Source organism: Falco naumanni, chromosome 10 (assembly GCF_017639655.2).
Source record: "Falco naumanni isolate bFalNau1 chromosome 10, bFalNau1.pat, whole genome shotgun sequence".
Taxonomy (NCBI): Eukaryota; Metazoa; Chordata; class Aves; order Falconiformes; family Falconidae; genus Falco; species Falco naumanni.
This window is the reverse complement of record NC_054063.1, coordinates 10,505,406-10,525,806: the sequence shown is the minus strand read 5'-3', so window position 1 is coordinate 10,525,806 and position 20,401 is coordinate 10,505,406. Positions and strand designations below refer to the sequence as shown.

The 20,401-nt window shown below is 40.4% G+C and overlaps 1 protein-coding gene across 2 annotated transcripts in view; it reads right to left on the bottom strand.

The window, feature by feature from the left end:
• The window catches only part of FAR1 (fatty acyl-CoA reductase 1), a 39,591-nt gene extending 19,426 nt beyond the window's left edge, over positions 1-20,165 (bottom strand). For both annotated transcript variants that reach the window (XM_040608622.1, XM_040608623.1), the window contains exons 1-4: positions 20,035-20,165; positions 7,411-7,605; positions 4,641-4,816; positions 1,816-1,995 (exon numbers count right to left, since the gene is read on the bottom strand). In XM_040608622.1, coding sequence (XP_040464556.1) covers positions 1,816-1,995; positions 4,641-4,816; positions 7,411-7,599 — 545 coding nt within the window. In that variant the 5' untranslated portion in view covers positions 7,600-7,605; positions 20,035-20,165. The remainder of the gene's footprint in view (positions 1-1,815; positions 1,996-4,640; positions 4,817-7,410; positions 7,606-20,034) is intronic.
• Positions 20,166-20,401: the final 236 nt, after the last annotated feature.

Below are 20,401 nucleotides of genomic sequence, written 5' to 3'. Positions count from 1 at the left end.
CTTCACTGGGTTGGAGGGGGAGGGGAGGAATGATTTTTTTCCCCCCTTTAAAGGAAATGGGATACAGACTGAAATGAAAACCAGTTTCTCAGTAAAAGAGAGGATTGTATGTTCAGTGTCCACTGAAAAGAAGGATACTGGTATTTATTTATTCCACACTAACTACACAGCTAGTGATACATTCCTTTACAACAATCCTAATTTTATCAACTAAGTTCTGAAACGAAGTGCAGACACAGCAAGTTAGTCTTTTTTAACACAGACACACCACTTCTCAGTTAGCACTGTCATATGGAAAATGGTGCTACTGCAAAGGAGTCCCAGCTGCATTACAAGCATCACCTCCACCTTTGTGGTGTTAAGCAATCACACACCACCTCTGCAGCAAGCTGGTGACCAGTTTCTCTCCTTTAATTAAGTTCTGCAACTTCACCTTGCATCTCAATTCATTCAGCAGTTTCTGTTCAAAATGGTAATAACCTTCAGTCACAGCAGCCAGGCACAACAGGGATGTGCCTCCAACTATTGCTATTTTAGTGTTCTCCACTTCAAAAAACGACTTGGATTTTATTTGGTTCAGTCACGCAACATCTTAGCCACACAAATAGAATTTAGCCAACGTCGTTCTTCACCAATGTTCTGTTCAATCAAAGCTAACATGCATCAGATGCCCTTCATGAAATTACCCAGGGCAGGAAGAGGAGTACTAAAGCCCAGAAAGGGGCACAAATCTGTTTCTATGTCTGTCAGCTGCTGGCTAAAGAGATGACTTGTAAAAATTTACAAAAGCCTTCTCTCATTGCCATGAATTCTGAAACACAAAGAGCTGGTCCATGCCCAAACCAAGCAATTTAAGTTATACTTAATCTGCTTGTGAAAAGAAAAGACAGACAAAAATACGACTATTTCCGAATATCTAATTTGAAGTCAAAATTATTTTTAAAAGTTTGGCTCCATGTGCATTCTAGGTAGAAAGTAACTCAGTTGTTTTTAATGTTAGTGTTCTTCCTTCTATAATAACAAGTTGAGGAAGGTATTTTACTTCTTTTTTTAGTTCCATAGTTCTACTACAAGGCGTGGTATTTTGTATGACAGGGAAGAAGGGAGAGTGATTTAGAGTTGAGATTATTATTTATTGCATTACACTTCACTTATCCCATATATGCCACCTGTTCAAGTTCAGGTTTGACAGTTACTAAATAAGACCTTAGGGCAGCTAATATACACAGAAAATAATGCATGATTTCCCCCCCCCCCCCCCAGTAATGCCCACTTCAAGACTAAAAAGCTACAGAAGACAGTATTTTTTTTTATGTCTGTGTTCTCTGAATGCCCAACAGAACTATTTCTCCAGTTGTGTTTAAGCAGCTAAGTAATATTTCAGTACCTCAGTCTGATTTTGCAATGGCATTTAGGTGCATGTAGTAGAGGCTGCTGTTAAAAGGGACTCTCTTGGTTTTACCCCTTTCCTTTCCAATACCAGTGCTAGCGCACTCGTAACAGTACAGCTTTGTTTTTAATAGCTCCTGATTCGACTCATCATGCAGCTGAAAAACTGTCACCCTCAGCACATAGGAGGCATCATGAGTAGATATGAGCACTCCTTTGGTACCACTTCATACTTAGCTCAGTTTCAAGTGACCATAAAACTGTAACCCATCACCTTTACAGAAAAAAGGAAAGTGTCAGCCATGCTGTCAGGCTCACAGGACAGCATAAGCCAACTTCTTCATGTTTCAGGTTCCTAACCGTTCTTTGGTACTTTGTTCCTAGGTTACAGATTACTGAAGTAGCTTCATTAAACATAACACATACTCAAGAGAATCTATCAGTTTCTTGGGATCAACAGGAGGTGGATAAACTACTTCCTCAATCTGTTTTCGATTGCAGTATGCATAGGCGGTCGAAACGTGCATGAACACTTCCAGATTCTTCATTTGCTGTGCCAAGAAGAGGAGCTGTTGTGTGGCAGTCACATTTAACTGAACAGCATCTCTGTTGATGATTAAACAGAAATTTGATTAGCAGAAAGCAAGCAAAAAGAAATAACTAGTCAGTTCACTCCTCCATGAATTCCAATTCACTGCCTCCGTGATACGTATATAAAGTATTCCTATCACTCCACCCTCCCAAAAAAGCAGAATGGACAGTGCCCTGACTTTCTGCTTAGAGCAATATCCCACAGTCTTCACACAGATGATCTCTCAATCTTCAAGATAAACTTCCTACGTTTTACCCTGTTCTTACTGGAATCCTCATGCTCCATTACTAGAGTGGGAAAGTCAGTATACCTTTGACCTCCCCAAGCTAAATCCCAATCCTACATTTTTCATAAAACGTGAGAAAGAAATAATGTAAAATGCAACACCTAGCTGCCACACAAGATGCATTTCCGAACCTCCTAGTTCAAGCAGAGTTAGGTCAACAACTCAGAAGGAAGGCTTGGAGGGCTAGCAAGTTGAAGCCTGGCATCTTCTTGCAGGACAGCACAAGAGGATTACAGGAAGGGGAGAGGCCAGGAGGAAAACCACCAAGGATGCCACTTTCATCCTTGAACTTCACTGCTTCTCATTAAGACAGAGTCCTTAAGACCACTGTAGGAAAGTGGGTATATCTCTACAGTTCCCACCATAATACAGCTTAATGACCAACTATGATTATTTTATATAATTCAGATATTCTCTCCGGCCTATAAAACTTACTATGGGCACTAGTTTTCTTGTACACCATGTACTAACCAATCTAAGTTTCAAGAATACAGCTAAATAAAGCTTTATCGAAGTCTCTGCAAAAGTATTACATTAGCAACAACAGAAAATCTTCCACTCCCCCAAACAACTACTAAGTTTAAGACTGCTTTATGACACATTGCTGAAGCATTAGGGGCACAAAAGAGGGGGACTGATATCCTAGAGCAATTAACATCAATGAAAAATTTTACTTCTGAATACATTATTAGCTTGGGGGTTTTTAGATAGAAGTATTGTTCTCACACTTTACTGCCTCATTCGAGAAAATAAAAGAGTTCATAATCAAAGCTGTGTGCACCACTAAGATACAGAAGTGTATCGCAAGTACTTATCAGGAGAAGTTCCAAAACAAGCCCAAGTATTTTACTTTCTTGACTTTATTCCTACCACTGGCCCAAGCCAAGTATTTTGAACTTTATGTTAGTTATTCCTGTTAAATATCTGATGAAGGCCCCTCTAAGCAGTCTTCATATTTGTAAGGTTCCTCTAATGATTCCAGCACATCTGTTAGGAAAGAGTTGAGGCCAGAGCATTTAAGGAACACATTTTCTGTTTTGCTAGAAAACATACTGGGCCCTGCCAAGGAAGCAGGAACTACCAGAGGCTTTTTGTACCAAGACCCCATTCCACCAGCCTTTCTAACTGTTTTGAAGTCCCTCTGGGCTTCTGTCAGGTTGGCAGGTCCTTAACATTTCAAGGCCATTAAAAAAAAGTGATAAACATGGGCTACCTTATGAAGTTTCAGCATACAGTATAGCATTCTTGAGAGGCAGTGCCAGCCTTTGTAACAACTCAAAGAAAATCTGAAGTGTTTTACCTCCAAGTTGATTTACTCCCCCCAATAAAAATTGGGGTCATCTACCCAAACTGGATATTCCAGCGTTTCAACGCTAAATCAAGTCATTGTTTTTGCCAAAAATCAAAACAATCTTATCTTGCTTCTTTAGTATTTTCTTAATGGATTTTCTGTACAACATGGAAGTTTCCAGCTTTCAGTTTTCATATTTCTCCCTATAAATCTACTTCTCTCTACTCCCCTCCAACACAAACCTCTATTCTTCTTAATGAAGGGCTTTCTGAAAACATGGAGAAAACTGAGCAGCATTCAATCTACTTGTTTATCAGGTAGAAAGCAAGTGCAAGAACTTCACACACAGTTTTGCAAAAAAGTTATCCTCTGAAAGCATGCATTCCCTTCTAACAAGACAGGCTAAAGGAATAGTTTGTGTTCCCTTTTACACACAAGGAAAAAAACGTCTGATGTTACTAGGGAGCACGGTACATACAGCTACAGCTTATTTGTATGTTTTCTAGCCATCCCAGAGATCAGAGCCACACATCATGTTAGGAAGACTCAGAAAAGCAACATGTTCCCCAGTCTCCTTCAACAGCTTCCCTTCAGAAAGACTTTGAAATTCAGGCACAGGGCTTTAGAAAAAAAAAAACAAGAAACTATACACACCAAATACCACCGAAACAAACCCACAAAAAAAACCACCACACACACACAAAACCTGAGCAGCCTATAGCAAAACTACAAGAATAATGGATTTCCAAGTGCTAATAATAATTTGTCCTTTTGCCTAAAGCTTTAAAAAGACAGTAACTTTTCCATGTTGAATGGTGTCATTTTAACCTCTGGCAAAGCAGCTCTAAATAATATCCTCCTAAGACGACCAAATGAAAACCCAGCAGCTTAAGACACACTTGAAAGAAAAGATTACTACCTTAAGGAGAATCATGAAATGGACCAAGCACACAAATACCAGAGTACATGAAGTAGCTGGACTGGCTGAGTACTTGCAAGATTGTGCAGACACAGGATTGAACCCCCTTCCCTTTGAGTTCCACTGGTTTACCAGAGCAGAGTATACAGAATTTTAGACTCACCTTAGTGTTTCATTAAATCTGACTGTAGCAGCACAATGAAATATAATATTAATGCATTCTATAAGTTCTTCCTTGATTGGTTCACTAAGGTCCAGTTCAGGTTGTGTAAGTTCACTTGTAATTACTATTATTTTTGCTCTGAAGTCTGGTTGCTCATCTCTCAACCTGTCAAAGAGCTGTCAAAAAAAACAGGAGTGAAGATTCAAACTCATAGCCAGTGAAGATAAGAGATACACATTTCATTTAAGTGATGAAAAACACACCCACATTTTCTGTGTATACAGTTATACCTCCTTATTTCTCAAGATTACCAGTAAGGTAAAAAAGCGTGTTAGGAACATTACATCACTGAGTTCCCATGAACATATTCAGTAACAAAGTTGTGCACACTTTATCCCACACAGTGAAAGCAGTATTACATGTGTTATATAAAAGATAGCAAGACTTCAATTTGCACTTAAATTTTAATACTCATTCCTAGCCTTAAAACCAGCTCTCTATCAATATCAGAAGAAAGAAGGAATGGTGTCCAACAGACACGGGAACATAGAAATCTTTAGTAGTAATCTAAATACTGTAAACTCTTTTCTTTCAACAGAAGGGAAAAGTCTGCCCACTTCCCAAGCTTGACAATAACAATTAAAATTCTTATAGGCTTGCACAAGTCATGCTGGTTTTTAGGTTTAGAAAGCTTTTATCAAGCTTTAAAAAATTTCCAGCCATTTAAGAAATGCTATCCTGGAATTGTGCCAGTTTTAGGGAAGTTCCGGGTTAACAAAAAAATTGTTTCCCTGACTAGTTAAAAGAAAAAAAGGTAGGGTTAAAGGCTGCATACTGTGTTAGAACATCTGATCAAATCTTACCAAACTATTGTCACTGAAAAAAATCTCACCTCTATTATATTCCATCATATATTCTCCTCAATTAACTACACTTTAACCACATGGCTTAACACACACAGAGAAAAATTCTTGCCCCGTCACCTACACTCACTAGTATGCAAGCTTTCCTAAGCAAAATAGTACTGTAGGAATAAAGCTCACTTGAAACTTTTGCTAGAACAGACCCTTCTTCTTAATTGTACAGGGGCCAACACCTTAGCAACTGCTTCAACACAAGTTGATTAGAACATATTAAAGTTACAGCAGTACCTCCTGCAACCCCAAGCATACAGTTATACTAAATACAAACAGCTAAAATACATTTCCTTACAGAATGAAGAAAAGTTAATTCATTTTCAATTATAAATTAAGTCATCTAAAGTTGCAGCTTTGTAACTCTTAAGGCCATAGAAGTTTCTACTGCTACCAAACAGACTGGTCCTTCTCTTAACTTCTCTATTTTTACGTTGCTTCCCCTGCACTGGCAACCGCAACTAGCCTGCTGGCTGTATAAGCACACTAGCTTGTGGGCCCAGCTGAAAAACACTTCTTTTGGTAGACATTTTTTCAGCTCAACTGTGAGCTAACGCAGCTCACTGTGTGGCCATGTAAAGTAGTAGTGGTAATGCTGTAGTGAAATAGAGATCCTGAGTTGATTTCCCAAACAGGAAGCTTCACTTTAAAGGACAAACCTGCCAAGACAGCATTTAATAAAGCCTCTGCAATTCTTAGAGGTACAGCAAACCATGCTTACCTAAGAGCAGGAAGCCTTTTGTTATTTTGAAAACAAGTCTGCTATGTTTTTAGTTGGAATTATGGTGCCTGCCTCCAGGGAACTGAAGCAACCACCTTTTAACCGTATTAATGCACGGCATGCATTGTAATAGAAAAGCAGTTCCATGGATAAGCACTTAAAGAACCAGTTTGATACTTCCAGTATTTACATTGTATCTGTTCTGCCCCTTTTCACATCCACAGCCATACATTCCTACATACCTCATACTACCACTGACACCAGTACAAAGGGGAGCAACAGACACCTAGAGGACATGTAATACACATGGCAAATTAACAGAGGAATTACATATCCAAAGTCCAAAGGAAGTAGAAGCCTCAACATTTTTTGGCTATTTGCAGCTCTTTTTTTAATCATCACATTTACCTGTTTAAACTCTTCAAGAAACAGAACATTCAAGCACCTGTAGAACACTGTTACTATTCAGGAGGAAAGTATCCCACCCAGCATGCACAGAAAATCATTTAGATAGCCACTTTGATAATTCCACAGCAGTTTCAGTGCCTTTCCTTTGTCATTACAGTTTTATAGTAGTTAGTATGACTAACAGAAATCCATAACAGAATCTATTAAGACAAACATTTCTGTTCTGTTTACAAACATAAGCTATTTAAACAACCTGTTCTTGCTTACTGTAGATCCAACAGTGCATCCAAAACAAAGGAAGCACTAAGCCTCATCATACATAACAGAAAATAAGGCACAGGGAGAAAATTAACTTGCTCAAGATCTAAAGAAGGGTCTCAATAACATCTTACAACTCCCTGTCCACATCACCTCTTTCACTTGATTATATATTCTCTTAAGTTTCAATTTAGGTGGTTTACTTCTCAATTCTGCATTACAGCTGAACATCCCCCTGAATTAAATACAGGATCATTTTCCACTTCTGGCTTTGCTAAAGACTAACACCTTGAAAACCAACCATAGAAGGCACTGCCAGGTCTTGGGATTTTGTATTTCTGTTAGAACAAAAAAAAAAACCCACTCAGCAACAGTATTTTGCTTTAGACAAACCAAAGTTGTTCTCCAAATGAGACTGGAACACTGTAAAGAAGGTCAGAAACACACTTTGTGAGCATATGACACATACCTTACAGCTGGTAATTTCTTCTATTCGTGCTTCAGGTGTCTGCCCTGCTTTGTGTCTTACCAATACATACACTGCTTTCACTTTAGGACAAGATCTGAGCAGCTTTTCCAGAAGCACTTTTCCCATGAAGCCTGTAGCTCCTGTTAGCAGGACATTCTTTCCTTCATAATATTCAGGGATGGAAACCATTATGACCTTAACAAAAGTTAAAAACAGAAGTATATGAAAGAACTTCTAGGAGTTCGGATTTGCAGAAGATAAACACAGAGGCAAACATTCAATATCATACCTGAAAGAAATGCTTAACAGTCATTTTTCCCCACCTATAACCAGTACTTAAAAGATGTATTTTTCAACACTTTCCAGAAAGACCTAGGATCTTCATGCAAACTGCCCTCATTAACAGCATTTTAAGGAATTAGACCCCTACCCAGTCTAAGAGAATAGCACATCTATTTTTACCTCTGTGTGCATGGTCCTTTACCACCTCAAGTAACTGTTCCATGTAAACTAAAGGTCATATCATTAAAATGTAATCACAAGTAGATACTTCAAATACACTGGCAGAAGACAGGGAGCCAGGCACCCACCAACTGCTGGCTCCGGTATTTTGCCTGTGTCAGCAAAGTCCCCGTCAGCGTCAGGCTGAGCCTTCCTACAAATTATGCTAGGCCAGAGAGAAGGTATAGTTAGTTGCTTGGTACGAGATCTGCTGGGTTTATATTAATTGCAAAAAACCCCCACGGAGTTCCTGTTCTGGTTTTGGTTGGGATTAAGTTATTTTTTTCTTCTCAGTAGCTGGTACAATGCTGTGTTTTGGATTTGGTGTGAGAGTCATGCAGATAACACACTGATGTTTTCAGTTGTTGCTAAGTGATGTTTATACTCAGTCAAGGGCTTCCCAGTTTCTCAGGTCCTGCCAGGGGGAGGGCTGGAGGGGCATGAGACATGGGGAGGGGACACAGCCAGGGCAGCCGACCAGAACCGGCCAGAGGGATATTCCATACCGTGGAATGTCAGTATATAAACTGGGGGGAGCTGGCTGGGGCCTGCTCATCGCTGCTCAGGGACCGGCTGGGCAACGGTCAGCATGTGGTGAGCAATTGTGTTATGCATCACTTGTTGTTTGATTTGGGTTTTTTTCTGCTCCACTTGGGATTTTATTCCTCCTCCCTTCTTTCTCCTTTTCATTATTATTTTATGTCAATTATTAAATTCTTACCCCAACCCTCAAGTTTTACCTGTTTTTCCAGACTTTCCTCCCCATCCTACTGAAGGGGTGGTAGGGGAGCGAGCAAGTGGCTACATGGTACTTCAGTTGCCAACTGGGGTTAAACCACAGCAGTTCTACAGAGGATACAGGTTGCCAACCTTTTCATCAGTTAGGTCTGTTGGATTTCCTCCCCCATCCCCCAGACCCCAATAAGCAATTACAATTCTCACACAAACTAAAGATTTGAGTTATCCACAAATACACCTCCTAACAAAATGAAGGGCAAGGAATTGTTGCCAAAATCCAGCAAAGCTCAAAGGCATTGTAGGTTTTGCTTCAGTTAAGAAGTTAACTGTGAGAATTACTATTTCCTTCCCCTCAATTACTTGGAAATTATGTCAAATTCTACTGGAAACTGAAAGACTTTCAGGACAAATATACTGCTATTTCTTACGCTAATGTCATCTTTGGACCATGACCTTTATGACTCAAACCTGTGCCTCCGGCTAACTTCAAACCATTTTGTTAAGTCCTATATACCAACATCTTTATTGTAACCTTTGAACAACTTTTACTGTAGAAGACTGGAGCATATGGATACACTTCCACCACGTTTTACCAATCTTTCTAATTACACTTAAAATACGCTGATATAGTGAAAGTCTAATTATAGTCTCCTATAGCAGATACACAAACCATTACAACCAAACACTACTGAAAAGGGACAGATTCCATAAAGCCACGATACTAAAAAAAAAAAAAACCATGGAAAATGAGTCTCCTTAAACACGGAGCGTTTCTTAAGCAAGAATTACAACACTGAATACCCAAACAAGATGAGAGCCTTTCTTCACCTACCACTCAAGAATAAAGGAATGCAACTTCTAAACATGCTTAGTTCTTTTGAAACAGCAGGCACTGCAAGCAGGAATGAATATACATGAGATGTATGTTAGCAGAGAACAACGATAGGCTTAATTTGCACTTTTTGCCTGAAACTTAAATGTTTTTGGAACAGTGGTCTACATCTCAGGTACCTGTCATATTAACGCAACTGTGCTGTGCTTTTCATGTGCTTCTATCACAACGAAGCCTCTGAACAAGTTCTAAATGATTACTTGCCAGAAGCAAGTCATCACCTGCATAAGACCCAGCTTCAGGAGTCTGGATACAGAGTCTTATATTTTCTGGTCCAACATTCCAAATTTTATTTTGATCCCCTTCTTCAACAAGGTTAGCTCCTGCATTTATTAGTGAAGCATCCAGAAAGTGATAATGGCATACAGTAGCAAGTTTAGACCTGAACAATCACTACTGTTTCCGTTGGCTACAGTACATCATCCAAAATTGTTTCTTTGAAGGTTAGTAAGAAAAAAAGATGTGGATGGAGGGAAAAAGTTATTTACATGAAATCACTTTTGCCACATACTTAAGAGACTTTAACGCAAATTTCAAAGCACATCTCACGCAATAAAGCAAGATAAAGCATGCTTATGAGTCACTTTTTCCTATTCAATGTAAGATATGGGCCTATTGTCTTCACCGTTGCTCTGGAAGTCACAATTAATGCTCTCTGTTGTTTAAGTATGCCCTCCTCATAACTTTTATTTCCCTGGTCTTTGCATACATACAACATTTAACTCTATTTCCTCCTAAAAATCTGCATGCTTGCTCCCACGCATAGGATAAAACTTCTGTTCCCTCAAAGAGGGAAGAGAAAATCTCATGCAATCATTTACAGTACCAATGTTGTCACCAAGATTCATTTTTGTTATGGTACCTACATAATCTTATTACTAATTTACCTGCCTAGCCATAATTAATATTTTTTTACCCCTTAAGACTCTATGATGGTACTTTAATACCATCAGTTCACTTGCCCATCCCCAAAGGAAGGCTTAATACTGCTTCTGAAAAAATGCTGTATCCTCAGTCTGCAAACCTGTTCACAAGGGCAGAGGCAGTCCTTGGCTATGCAAACACAGGAACCTTGCTTGTACTTGTACCCAGACGTGGGCTACAGTCCAACATCTGTTTCTAAAAGCTAAAACAATGAAAAGAGTTCTGCTTCCAGTGGAAATATCTGTGTTGCTATGGTCCAGTTTTTTAGCTAACCGAAAAATTTGACAAGATTTAGGGTGATACGATGTAAAGAAAACTGGAAGCCAGAAGAGATTGGGAAGTGTCCTGCTTCAGTTATTTCTGACCATAATCCTTTGAGTATGAGGTTAATATTAGAGAAAAAAAAAAAAAAATTACATTATTCTCATGAAACTCTTACAGAATAACAGACCTACAAAACATCAAGATCCAAAGCTATGCTTAAGTACAATGATGAAATGGGTTCAGTTAAAAAAAAAAAAACATGAACACATACGTTCACCCCTGAGACTGAATTCAACACATTCAACACCTACATGTATGTCTGAAGCTAATTCATTTTTTCTTTTTTTAAGGATTAACAGAAGTGTTTCATTTAAGAAACCATCAACACTATTTCCCTCTACCCTGCTCTCTGACACCTAGTCTCTGATAGGCTTTCTTCATAGCAATTTTCCACACTAAGTTTGTCATCTTCTTCCATTCTTCTAGAAGATTCCAACTAGAAAACAGAATTGGTGACCTTTTCAGAAGTACGTGTTGCTGCCAATTACAATTGTTACACCAATACTACTGGGATTGTGAGAGAACTGGCTAGAACGACCAAATCTGAATTAAGGGTAAAAACCATGTTGGAACCAAAGTGCGAATGAAGTCCAAGATGAGCAGCATACATTTTGCCCTACTAGAAAGAAAGGTTATCTCAACTGCAGGAAAGGGCATGTTCCCCTTCTCCACCTAGCTTTCCCTGCCTTCTCTGAGAATGCACCTCCACATGCCAGTTAGCATAACATTGCTGGCAACTCCTAATTTCAAGCCCAGAAGGAATTTATCCCACAAGTGTAATATTATCTGTGTTACCTTTTAAAGTTCTTTACAGCAGCAAATTATTCAGTAACTACACCATAATTGTGGCGTTTTTTTCCTAAAAAAAAGAGAACCCAACCAAACAGTTAAGAAATAAATGTTGTTCCCAGCAGAAATTTAGTTGGGCCTCTAACATGCAACAGACTGGAACAGGTCCAGGAAGAAAATCCTACCTCGCAAGACAACATGACAAAATCAAATTCAGCATTTCAAAGTTGATATTTAAGTGTCAGCAGTCATTTTATCTTGGTTTAGCATGCAACTTGTTGCATGTTTGCAATAGCTGAATTGTAGCTATCAACCAGCAATACATATTTTCACTAGTTATCCTATGACTTGTTAACAACTACCTCTTCAAAAACCCAGACAGATAACTCCTGTTAAACACAAAGTTGTCTAAATCACACCTTGGAGTATCTGATTCACTATATCATAGCTACTTTGAGATAATAAGTAGTAACAGTCAAGAAAAAAGAAAAAAGAAGAGAAATATGACAGCAAAAAGGATTAACAGAAGTTCTGTAAAGAATTCTTGCTCTTGAACAGGGATGATCAAAATTACCAGATGACTTTTAGGGATACAAGGCCTTTGGTACAGGAAGCTTCTGTTAAGCTACTACACAGAAACTGATGCTAGGATACTTCTGAATTCACGTGTTCAGAACTAAACCAATGGTGACACTTTGAAGGTACTGCTTATTTGAAGGGTGCTGTCCTTTGATATATCAAGGGCCCCTAAGCACTTCAGTTAAAAAAACAAAAACCAAACAACAACCACCATACTCCAGGATCCTAGCCAACAACATTCCCCATCTTGTAAAAAATTCTAGTGTCCAAGGCTGAACAAGTGCTATTATGGAACTAACAACAGCAGCTCTGTTTGCCTTCATAGCTACTGCAGCAATATTTAACTCATTGCTTCAAAACAGAGGTCTCTGACTTTCAAAACAAGGACAGTTCTGTTTTTAACAGGAAAAAGATCGGTTCTCAGATTTGTCCAAACACAGATCAAGATGCTTAAAAGATCTGCTTTCCAAGTGCCAGGAAAGCCTGCTGCGGCTCCAGTGAAAGTTTTAATGCGAAATCCAGCAGCTAAAAAGAATGCGTAAATACGTGCTTGTTAGAGATTACATGGTCTATTTTCTAATTTATAACCAACTAACATTAGTTAGGTGAACAACATGCTCCCTCCAAATTATATCATATTGAGATTATCACACAAAAAAAAAAAAGAAAGTATGTATTACCCAACCTCTGAAGCATCAGCAACAAGCCACAAAGTTCTGCAAAAATGCAGCCTGAAACTAGTTTTCCCCCTTTCCCTTCAACAGCTTCAACTAATACTAGCAGCAGTACAGAGAGAGGTCTAAAAGTAACATAGAGGAAACATTTTGTTCAGATATATATTCAGGAGATGAAGTCCATTTAGACATCAAACCTGAATGCACAGAGTTGTGGTTTTTTTGAAGAGCACAGATACATCCATCCACCCCAGACAAAAAAAAAAAAAAAAAAAAATCATTACAGAAGTCCCTCATCTAAAGCTTCAATTGCCACATTGCAATGACACTACAGCAAGCCAAAAACCAATAAAAACCTAAGAACTGGAGAGATTAGAGATTCAGGCAACCAAGGAAGTAATATTTAACTCATCTAAACAAGGTTACTGCCAGAAAGACAACCCTGGGTCATACCATGATATCACGTCTCATTTCATTTGATGCCTTGTTTCCACAAAAGTAAGTAAAAGAATACTATCAGCAGAATGTCCAGATTTTTCAACAAGGGTCAATGATCTGCCCTATTTGGACAATACCTATCCAACATATCACCAAAGGATGATAGTTTGTTTGTCTTCACGGTCCAAGGTTATATCCATTGAGTAACCTTATCTGTGAAAGATACTGTTTTAGAAGATGAGTAGAGACTGAAATGATAAGAGTATTTCCTGTTGTAAGCTGCTTTTGGTGTAAGTTAACCTTAAAGCATACCTATTCCAAACTTCACAATCACGTGGAAGATTTGGGATTCTTCCCACAGCTAGCAGAAAGACAAGCTTATCCATGTTTTAGACTTCATCAACATTCTTATCTACTCTCTGCAAGGTCATTTTCTTCACTAGCCGTAAGCCAGTCCCCTGCAGGATAAATCTGCCAAGAGAACTTAGCACATCTCCAGGAGCTGAAAAACACATTGCCAGGTTTGGAAGCTAATTAAAGCAACTAAGTTTTGAGGAACTATCAAAATGGGTCCACTAACTTCATATTAGCTAGCCAGTCTGGCTTATGCCTGGTAGTATGCCAGATGGTAAGTATCTCACTACACACTTTCCAGACAAGTAACTGGAGTGGATTCAGGGTAATAGTAAGTTCTCTGATGTCTACCAACAATGTCTTTATTGACAATCTCTACAAAGAGGTACAGAAACACAACAAAACTAAAACAATCTGAAAGATTACACCTAAATCATCACAACTGCAGTATAAATACCACCAGAAGACCCAAAGCTGCATGTGGAATATGGTAAACATGTGGCCAACACTCTGTATATTAGAGAATTTCTGAGAAATAGCAATAGACATTTCAAACTAGTTATATTCTCCGATCTTGAAGATGTTCAAAGAGAGTAATCTACTACCAAGGAAGAGATTTGTCCACTTCAAATCATTTATCTATTGAAACACAATACCAATTACAGTAACTAGTTTAGTTAGGTCAAAGTTTACATAACTAAGTGCATAGCTTTATGTTCACAATAAAGTAGAGTTGCTTTTTAAAAACAACACTTCTCACTATTCTTAACCACAGAAACATGCCGGATGCTGAAAGTTTTTCCTGGACTGCATGCTCCTCAAGTTACATTCCTCCTGGACATAATACTACCTCTGGCAGTATATATATTAATGGTAAGAAGCATTACTAAATTGATTTAGGTAAGACTTAATATTGCATATGACCTATTTAACAGCACCACAGCTTTTTGATACCAAAACTGAGATTGATACCAAACATTGAAGTAGTTCTGTAACCTCCTTTAAGACAACAATGACAAAACCCAAGTACACTACTCCATGGCTTAAGGAACACAGTGAATTTGGACGCACTAACCCATGTCCACCCAATAATTTATTCGCAGAATTTAGCCCAACTTACAAACTATTTCATTTGCCATTTGAAGTCACCCTTGTGAAAGTACGATACTTTCAAATCAGGGCTGTGCCTGAAATCATGAGGTCTTTAATTTCTTCTAATCCTTTAGTCTTACTGAGGGGAAGCAGACTTCAACATGGGCCACTCTTGAGTTGGTCTCAGCAGAACTTTGTCATTAGCAGTATTTGATGCACATGGTTATACAGATACTTATCTGTGTGCTCACACACCTTCTTGCAGACAAAATTCTGATTCTACTACAAGTTTCCATTTGCTTATGCTTTTGTTTAGAGGGATTCTGTACCAGACGACTTTGAAGCTACCTTTGAGTCGCATGTACTCTGTTCACAAAGGTCCCTTGCTTTCCTGTAATATCAGTTCTTTTATAGTAAGTCCCTCTAAAGATTTATTAATACAAAGTAAAAGTTTTTTACTATCATTTCATTATTAGGTTATAACTTGATGTTTTTCTGAATCATTTACCATTTGAGCTTAATCTTCAAGTGCATGTTGAAAGAAAAAAAATAAAAATCTCTTTTAATATAATTAACCTAATTTCTCCAAGTTGCACAGAAGGCATAGATCAGCTCAGAAATTAAGCTATTACAGTAAAGCACATATCATATAAGAACATTTACTATAATCCATCTCCAGTTCATGTACAAACATGTTTAACACATATCCAGAGAGCTTTCAAACAAGATTTAAGAAAACACGAGGCAGGGAGATTGAAGATTTGCTGCTCTGTTAGTTAGAAACCTGCATTAGAAATCTCACTTGTGCTTTTGGTTACGAAAGGATTACAAGATAAAGCCTCACTGTTTATCAAGGTAGTTGCATAAATCATGGCTCTAGAGTCATGATTTATGCAATGAAGAGTTAACCCTGAAAGGGGAACAAAACCCATCAGAAGAGCCTACCTACAACATAATGAACAGACCAACATACACACTCGACTACTACAGAAACTGCTAAAGCTACAAAATCACCCAATTTCTATTCACTGCATTAAGAAAATAAGCCAAATTCATCAATTTCGCCTTCATAGGAGTATGTTGATATCCAGTCCAGATTATCACTAGAAAAAGTGTTAGCAGCAGGATTATTGCTCAGTTGTTACTATAATACTGTCGTTTTGCTGGGATCGGAAAGCCAAAAAACAAGTATAGGGAACGGGGCAGGAGAAGGAAGAAACGACACTCAAGTGGCTCATCAGTTTAGTCTCTTAACAGTGAAACTAGACAATCTAGGTGAATAAAAACCCAGATTCACATCCCTCATGTTGATCAGACAGGACAAAAGTAACTACCCAAAACCTGTACCTACAATTATGTTCTGTGCAAAACATCAGAAGGACAAGATAAGCCATCTGAGCTAGTCTTTTACTAGAACTGCCTTGGCATATATGATTACATTTATTAACAAAGTATTTACAATCACAATACTTCATCAAGGACAAAAAAGCCGACTCTTATTCCCCCCTTGCGTTAAACTAGATATATTATTATGGAATTGAAGGCTTGAGTCACATTTCACAGCAGATATCACATAATGAATTTGAAACCCTATGAATCAACAACTCTAGACTCCTTCCATACCTTTTACAATTAAAAAAAAAAAATAATCCAGTGATCAACCTTGCCGATCCTCTCAGCTCATCTCAACTGGAGAGTCTGAGGTAGTTTAAGAAAGACTTAAGGCAGGGTGTGACCAAAACAAAACCCATAATACATTATGTCAGAGCTACATGTGGATGTTTAGTACGAATTCACTAACCATACTTCCGTAAGAAATTCCTCAAATTACCTTGACCATGTTTCGCCAGACCCCAACTTCCAGTGCCTCTGTAGTAAAGGACACCCAAAGTAAGCACTCATAGCTGGTGAGCTAACTGTTTAACAGCTGCAAAGAGTTAAGATTTTAAAACTCTTTGTTAAAATTACAATCAAGTTATACATAACTGTAACCAAGAACTTAAATCCTTAATGTTTAGGTGAGCCATTTCAGAATTCTTCATGTAAAACTGCAGTCAACAATATAAGGTCTTAACATGATGCAATGCAATGACTTTCCAATGCAAATAAACAGATATTTCCTCTTCCATTATATTCCTGCAGAAATTCCCAATAATTCTTCTGAAACCTAAATATAACTAATTTCTGACAACTGCTCTATCAAGTTGTATTTGCAGGCTAATCACCTTCTTGAAAAAAAAAGGAAAGGTAAACTTGTGTGGGTGGGTGGGTTTTTTTCAAATACACGTAGAACAAAATCCCATCAAAAAATAAAAGCCCATTTTCACAGCTTTCTTACCTTTAAAATGAGGTTGAACACATACATAGCTAAAGCAAGTTCTACTAACAGATTGCCTACCTGTCCTACAAAAAGGACAAATAAAAGTGAGCCCAAATTAAACAGGATGCATGAAGCCTCTCTTCTCTGAAGGACAGCTACCTGCTGATACCAATCACGTAGATGCCAGGGGCTCCAATCTTACGTTGACACTAATAGATGTGTTATTTGGATCTATCAATTATGCTTATTGCTCAAGAAGCACTACAAATTTACAAACATCAAGCTGAACAATGTCACGGAAAGGTTGGCATGATGTAGTGAATATACAGCTAGCAACATCAAATGGCAGCTTGACAAGATCTACTAAGCATATTTTTTCTAACCACACCCAAAGGAAGAAAGTAATAGGGTACGTCAATGGAGTCACACATTCTTTGAGATTGGATAAAGCTTAACAAAGGCAAAGAATGACAGTTGTATAGGAAGGACCTCACTAGAAACCCTGGGTTGGTGACACCCAGAAGGAAGAGGGGGAAAAAAAGCAAATAGGAATACCTGGTCTATTTGTTAGGATGGTTCGCAGTACTGAGGCTAAACAAAGCATAGCTGGAGGACTGCATTACTGCAAGGCTCAGAATTAGCAACTGGGACAAACACTATGGATGCACATGAAGGTACTAACTATGCCCAACCATAAAACAATTACACAAGATAAGTCCTCCACCTACAAAATACCAAACTAACCAACACAAGTTTTGATGATACTGGTTCCTGTACAGAAGTTTTTTGTTTGCTTTAAGTTACTCAGTGGCTCTGCTTCCTGCAGACAAGTAACAGGCGTACTGTACTGAACACAGACCCCTCTCAAACACTGAACATTTTGTCACAAAAAACCAAGCACACACCCAACACACACAATTTCTGGTTGCAGAAGCTAACCGAACCTGAAATCACTGCAGTGGTACAGCCATATATCTTCAGCAACTAGCATGTTTTCTAGCACTTGCTTAAACTTTCCAAATTGCTGTATAACAATTTTAGTTTGTTATATATCCCTTCCAAGCACTGGAAGCATGGTGCTTGTGAGGAACTGCGAGTTCCTACAAGAGCTAGAACTCAGAAACAGGAAGATGACAAAGCACCCTTTACAGTAGTCAGAAGGAGATTCAGTTTGGCCTCTCAGGAGCTAAGAGATTCTACAGATTCTCCATTTGCAGGAGAAGTGCTAGTACAGGTATTTCAAGACAACTATTGCTCCCGCTTTCAAAGATGACTCTTCTAAGCAGAGTCATGGCACACCATCAGGAGTCGTACTATAAAACTGACAGCGATGCTCTCTGCTCACATCTGGCCAGTAGATATCCTGAACATTTTCAAAGTCCAAAGGAACACTAAATACTGAATGAGGAGAAATCTGTTGCCGTTACAAAAGTTAGTTTTGCTTCAGTGCCAACTTTTTATTGACACGTATCAGCTGCCTAGGATGACTGAGATGTCACCAGGTTTGGGTTTTTTGTAACTGTAAGAAGGAAAAATATTTATCACATACAAAACATACTTCTACATTAGACAGTCACACTTAATCGAAGAGAATTACCCCACTGTGCTTTTACTGCTAAAACTGTCTCTAGTAAAGCTTCATTAGATCTGCAGTCCAGCATAAGGCAAATAAATAAAGACTAAGTACTTGCAGTGAAAAGTTACAGATCTAGATTTGCACAGAACTTTATAGTTCTGCAACGGCTAGGAGAGGAAAAAAACCCCACCCAACAACCTGTAAAGTCAATCTTTCATATCCAGTTGTGGGCAGGTTTGGGTGGGGAAATAGCTAATTTGTGAGTCAACCATATTTGAGGGGATGGTACAAAAACAGAGTAGAAAAGCTAAAGAGTAAAGATCCTAGAAATATATACCTAATACCATAATTCCAGCAGTTTGGAGATTATGTATGTCAGTTATGAGGCTCAGACATAACACACAAATCGAGGGTCAAGGAACTGTAGCCTACTAGAATACAGATGGATGTCACAGATAGTAGAACTCCCACACGCTCCATTTCTGGCTTAATTAATATTGAAACAGTTCTTAAAATATCAAAAGCTTCCAGTTGCTAAAACTTCTAAGTAGGTTAAATGAAATTAAAGGTTTCTATTTCCATGGGATTCAAGCCGGTTTCAATTACATGTTCGCTACTGATCAATATATCTCCGCAGTTAGCCACACTTTAAGCCTCACTCCATAAAGCCTTTCTGTAGACACACGTGGCTGCTGCTGCACAAGGACTCCAAGCCTCTACCCAGAGCCAGGGGCTGCTGCACACACCAAGAGCTATCACAGCCCTCCTCCTACTAGTTCCTGATGCGTGGACCCCCTGAACCAGGACTTCTGCTTGAAGAAACTGTCCGTTTCGGTTCTCTTCCCCGTAACGTTCCCCTAGGCGGGAGGGAAAGTTGCGGCCTTTTCCTGTACGCCCGCTCTCTGCACCAGCCGCAACCAAGGGGCTCGGAGAAAGGGGAACCGCCGCGGCAGCGCGGCCGGGGGCAGCCGGGGCCGCCTCGCAGGCAGGGCAGGCGCGGCGCCGCTCGCAAGAGGCCCACCCTGCGGCGGAAGGGCAGAGGAAGAGCACGGGGCGACGGGTGGTGCCCCCCGGCCCCAGGCCCAGCGGCAGGTGGAGCGGGCCGCCGCCGAGCCCGGGGCTTTTGGCCCTGCCCCCGCGGGAGCGCGGGCTCGATGAGGCGCCTGGGGTTTCCCCCCCTTTTCTAAGCATCGATCCCGGCAGCCGAGCTCCCTCGCTCGCAACGCGCCCCCGGCCTGGCCGCCGCCACGACGCGCCTCAGCGCTCCCCCTCCCCGCCAGCCTCCCGGAAACGCACGGCGGCGGCCGGCTCCCTCGGCGCCCCCCTCACGGACCGCAGGGGCGGCTGGAGCGGCTCAAGCCCGCGGCCCCCAGCCGCACCGGCTCGCCTACGACTCCCCGCCGCAGCCCGGGCAACCGCTAACCTGCTCCGGGCGACGTCCCCCGCCGCGCCCCGCTGCCCCGCTCGCCGCGCCGTTCCCCGCCGCCCTGAGGGGCTTGGACAGCGGCCCTGAACGAGCCGCTCCCGTTGGCCGCTGCGCACTCGCTACCCGCCCGCCCATTGGCTCCCGGCTCCGCCGCTCGGAGGGACGAGGACGCCGGGGGTTGGCGGCTCCCAGCGGCCCCACCCAGTGCCGCGGATGGGCGCGCGCGGCGGGCTCCGGCGGGGTTGCGGTTCGCGCCGCCGCCCCGGGCCCGCGCGCGCGCTCCCGACCCCCCCCCGCCCGCGGCCGTTGGGCGCGCGCCTCCGCTCAGGGGCGCAGCCGCCGCCATGCCGCCTGCCCGCCAGGG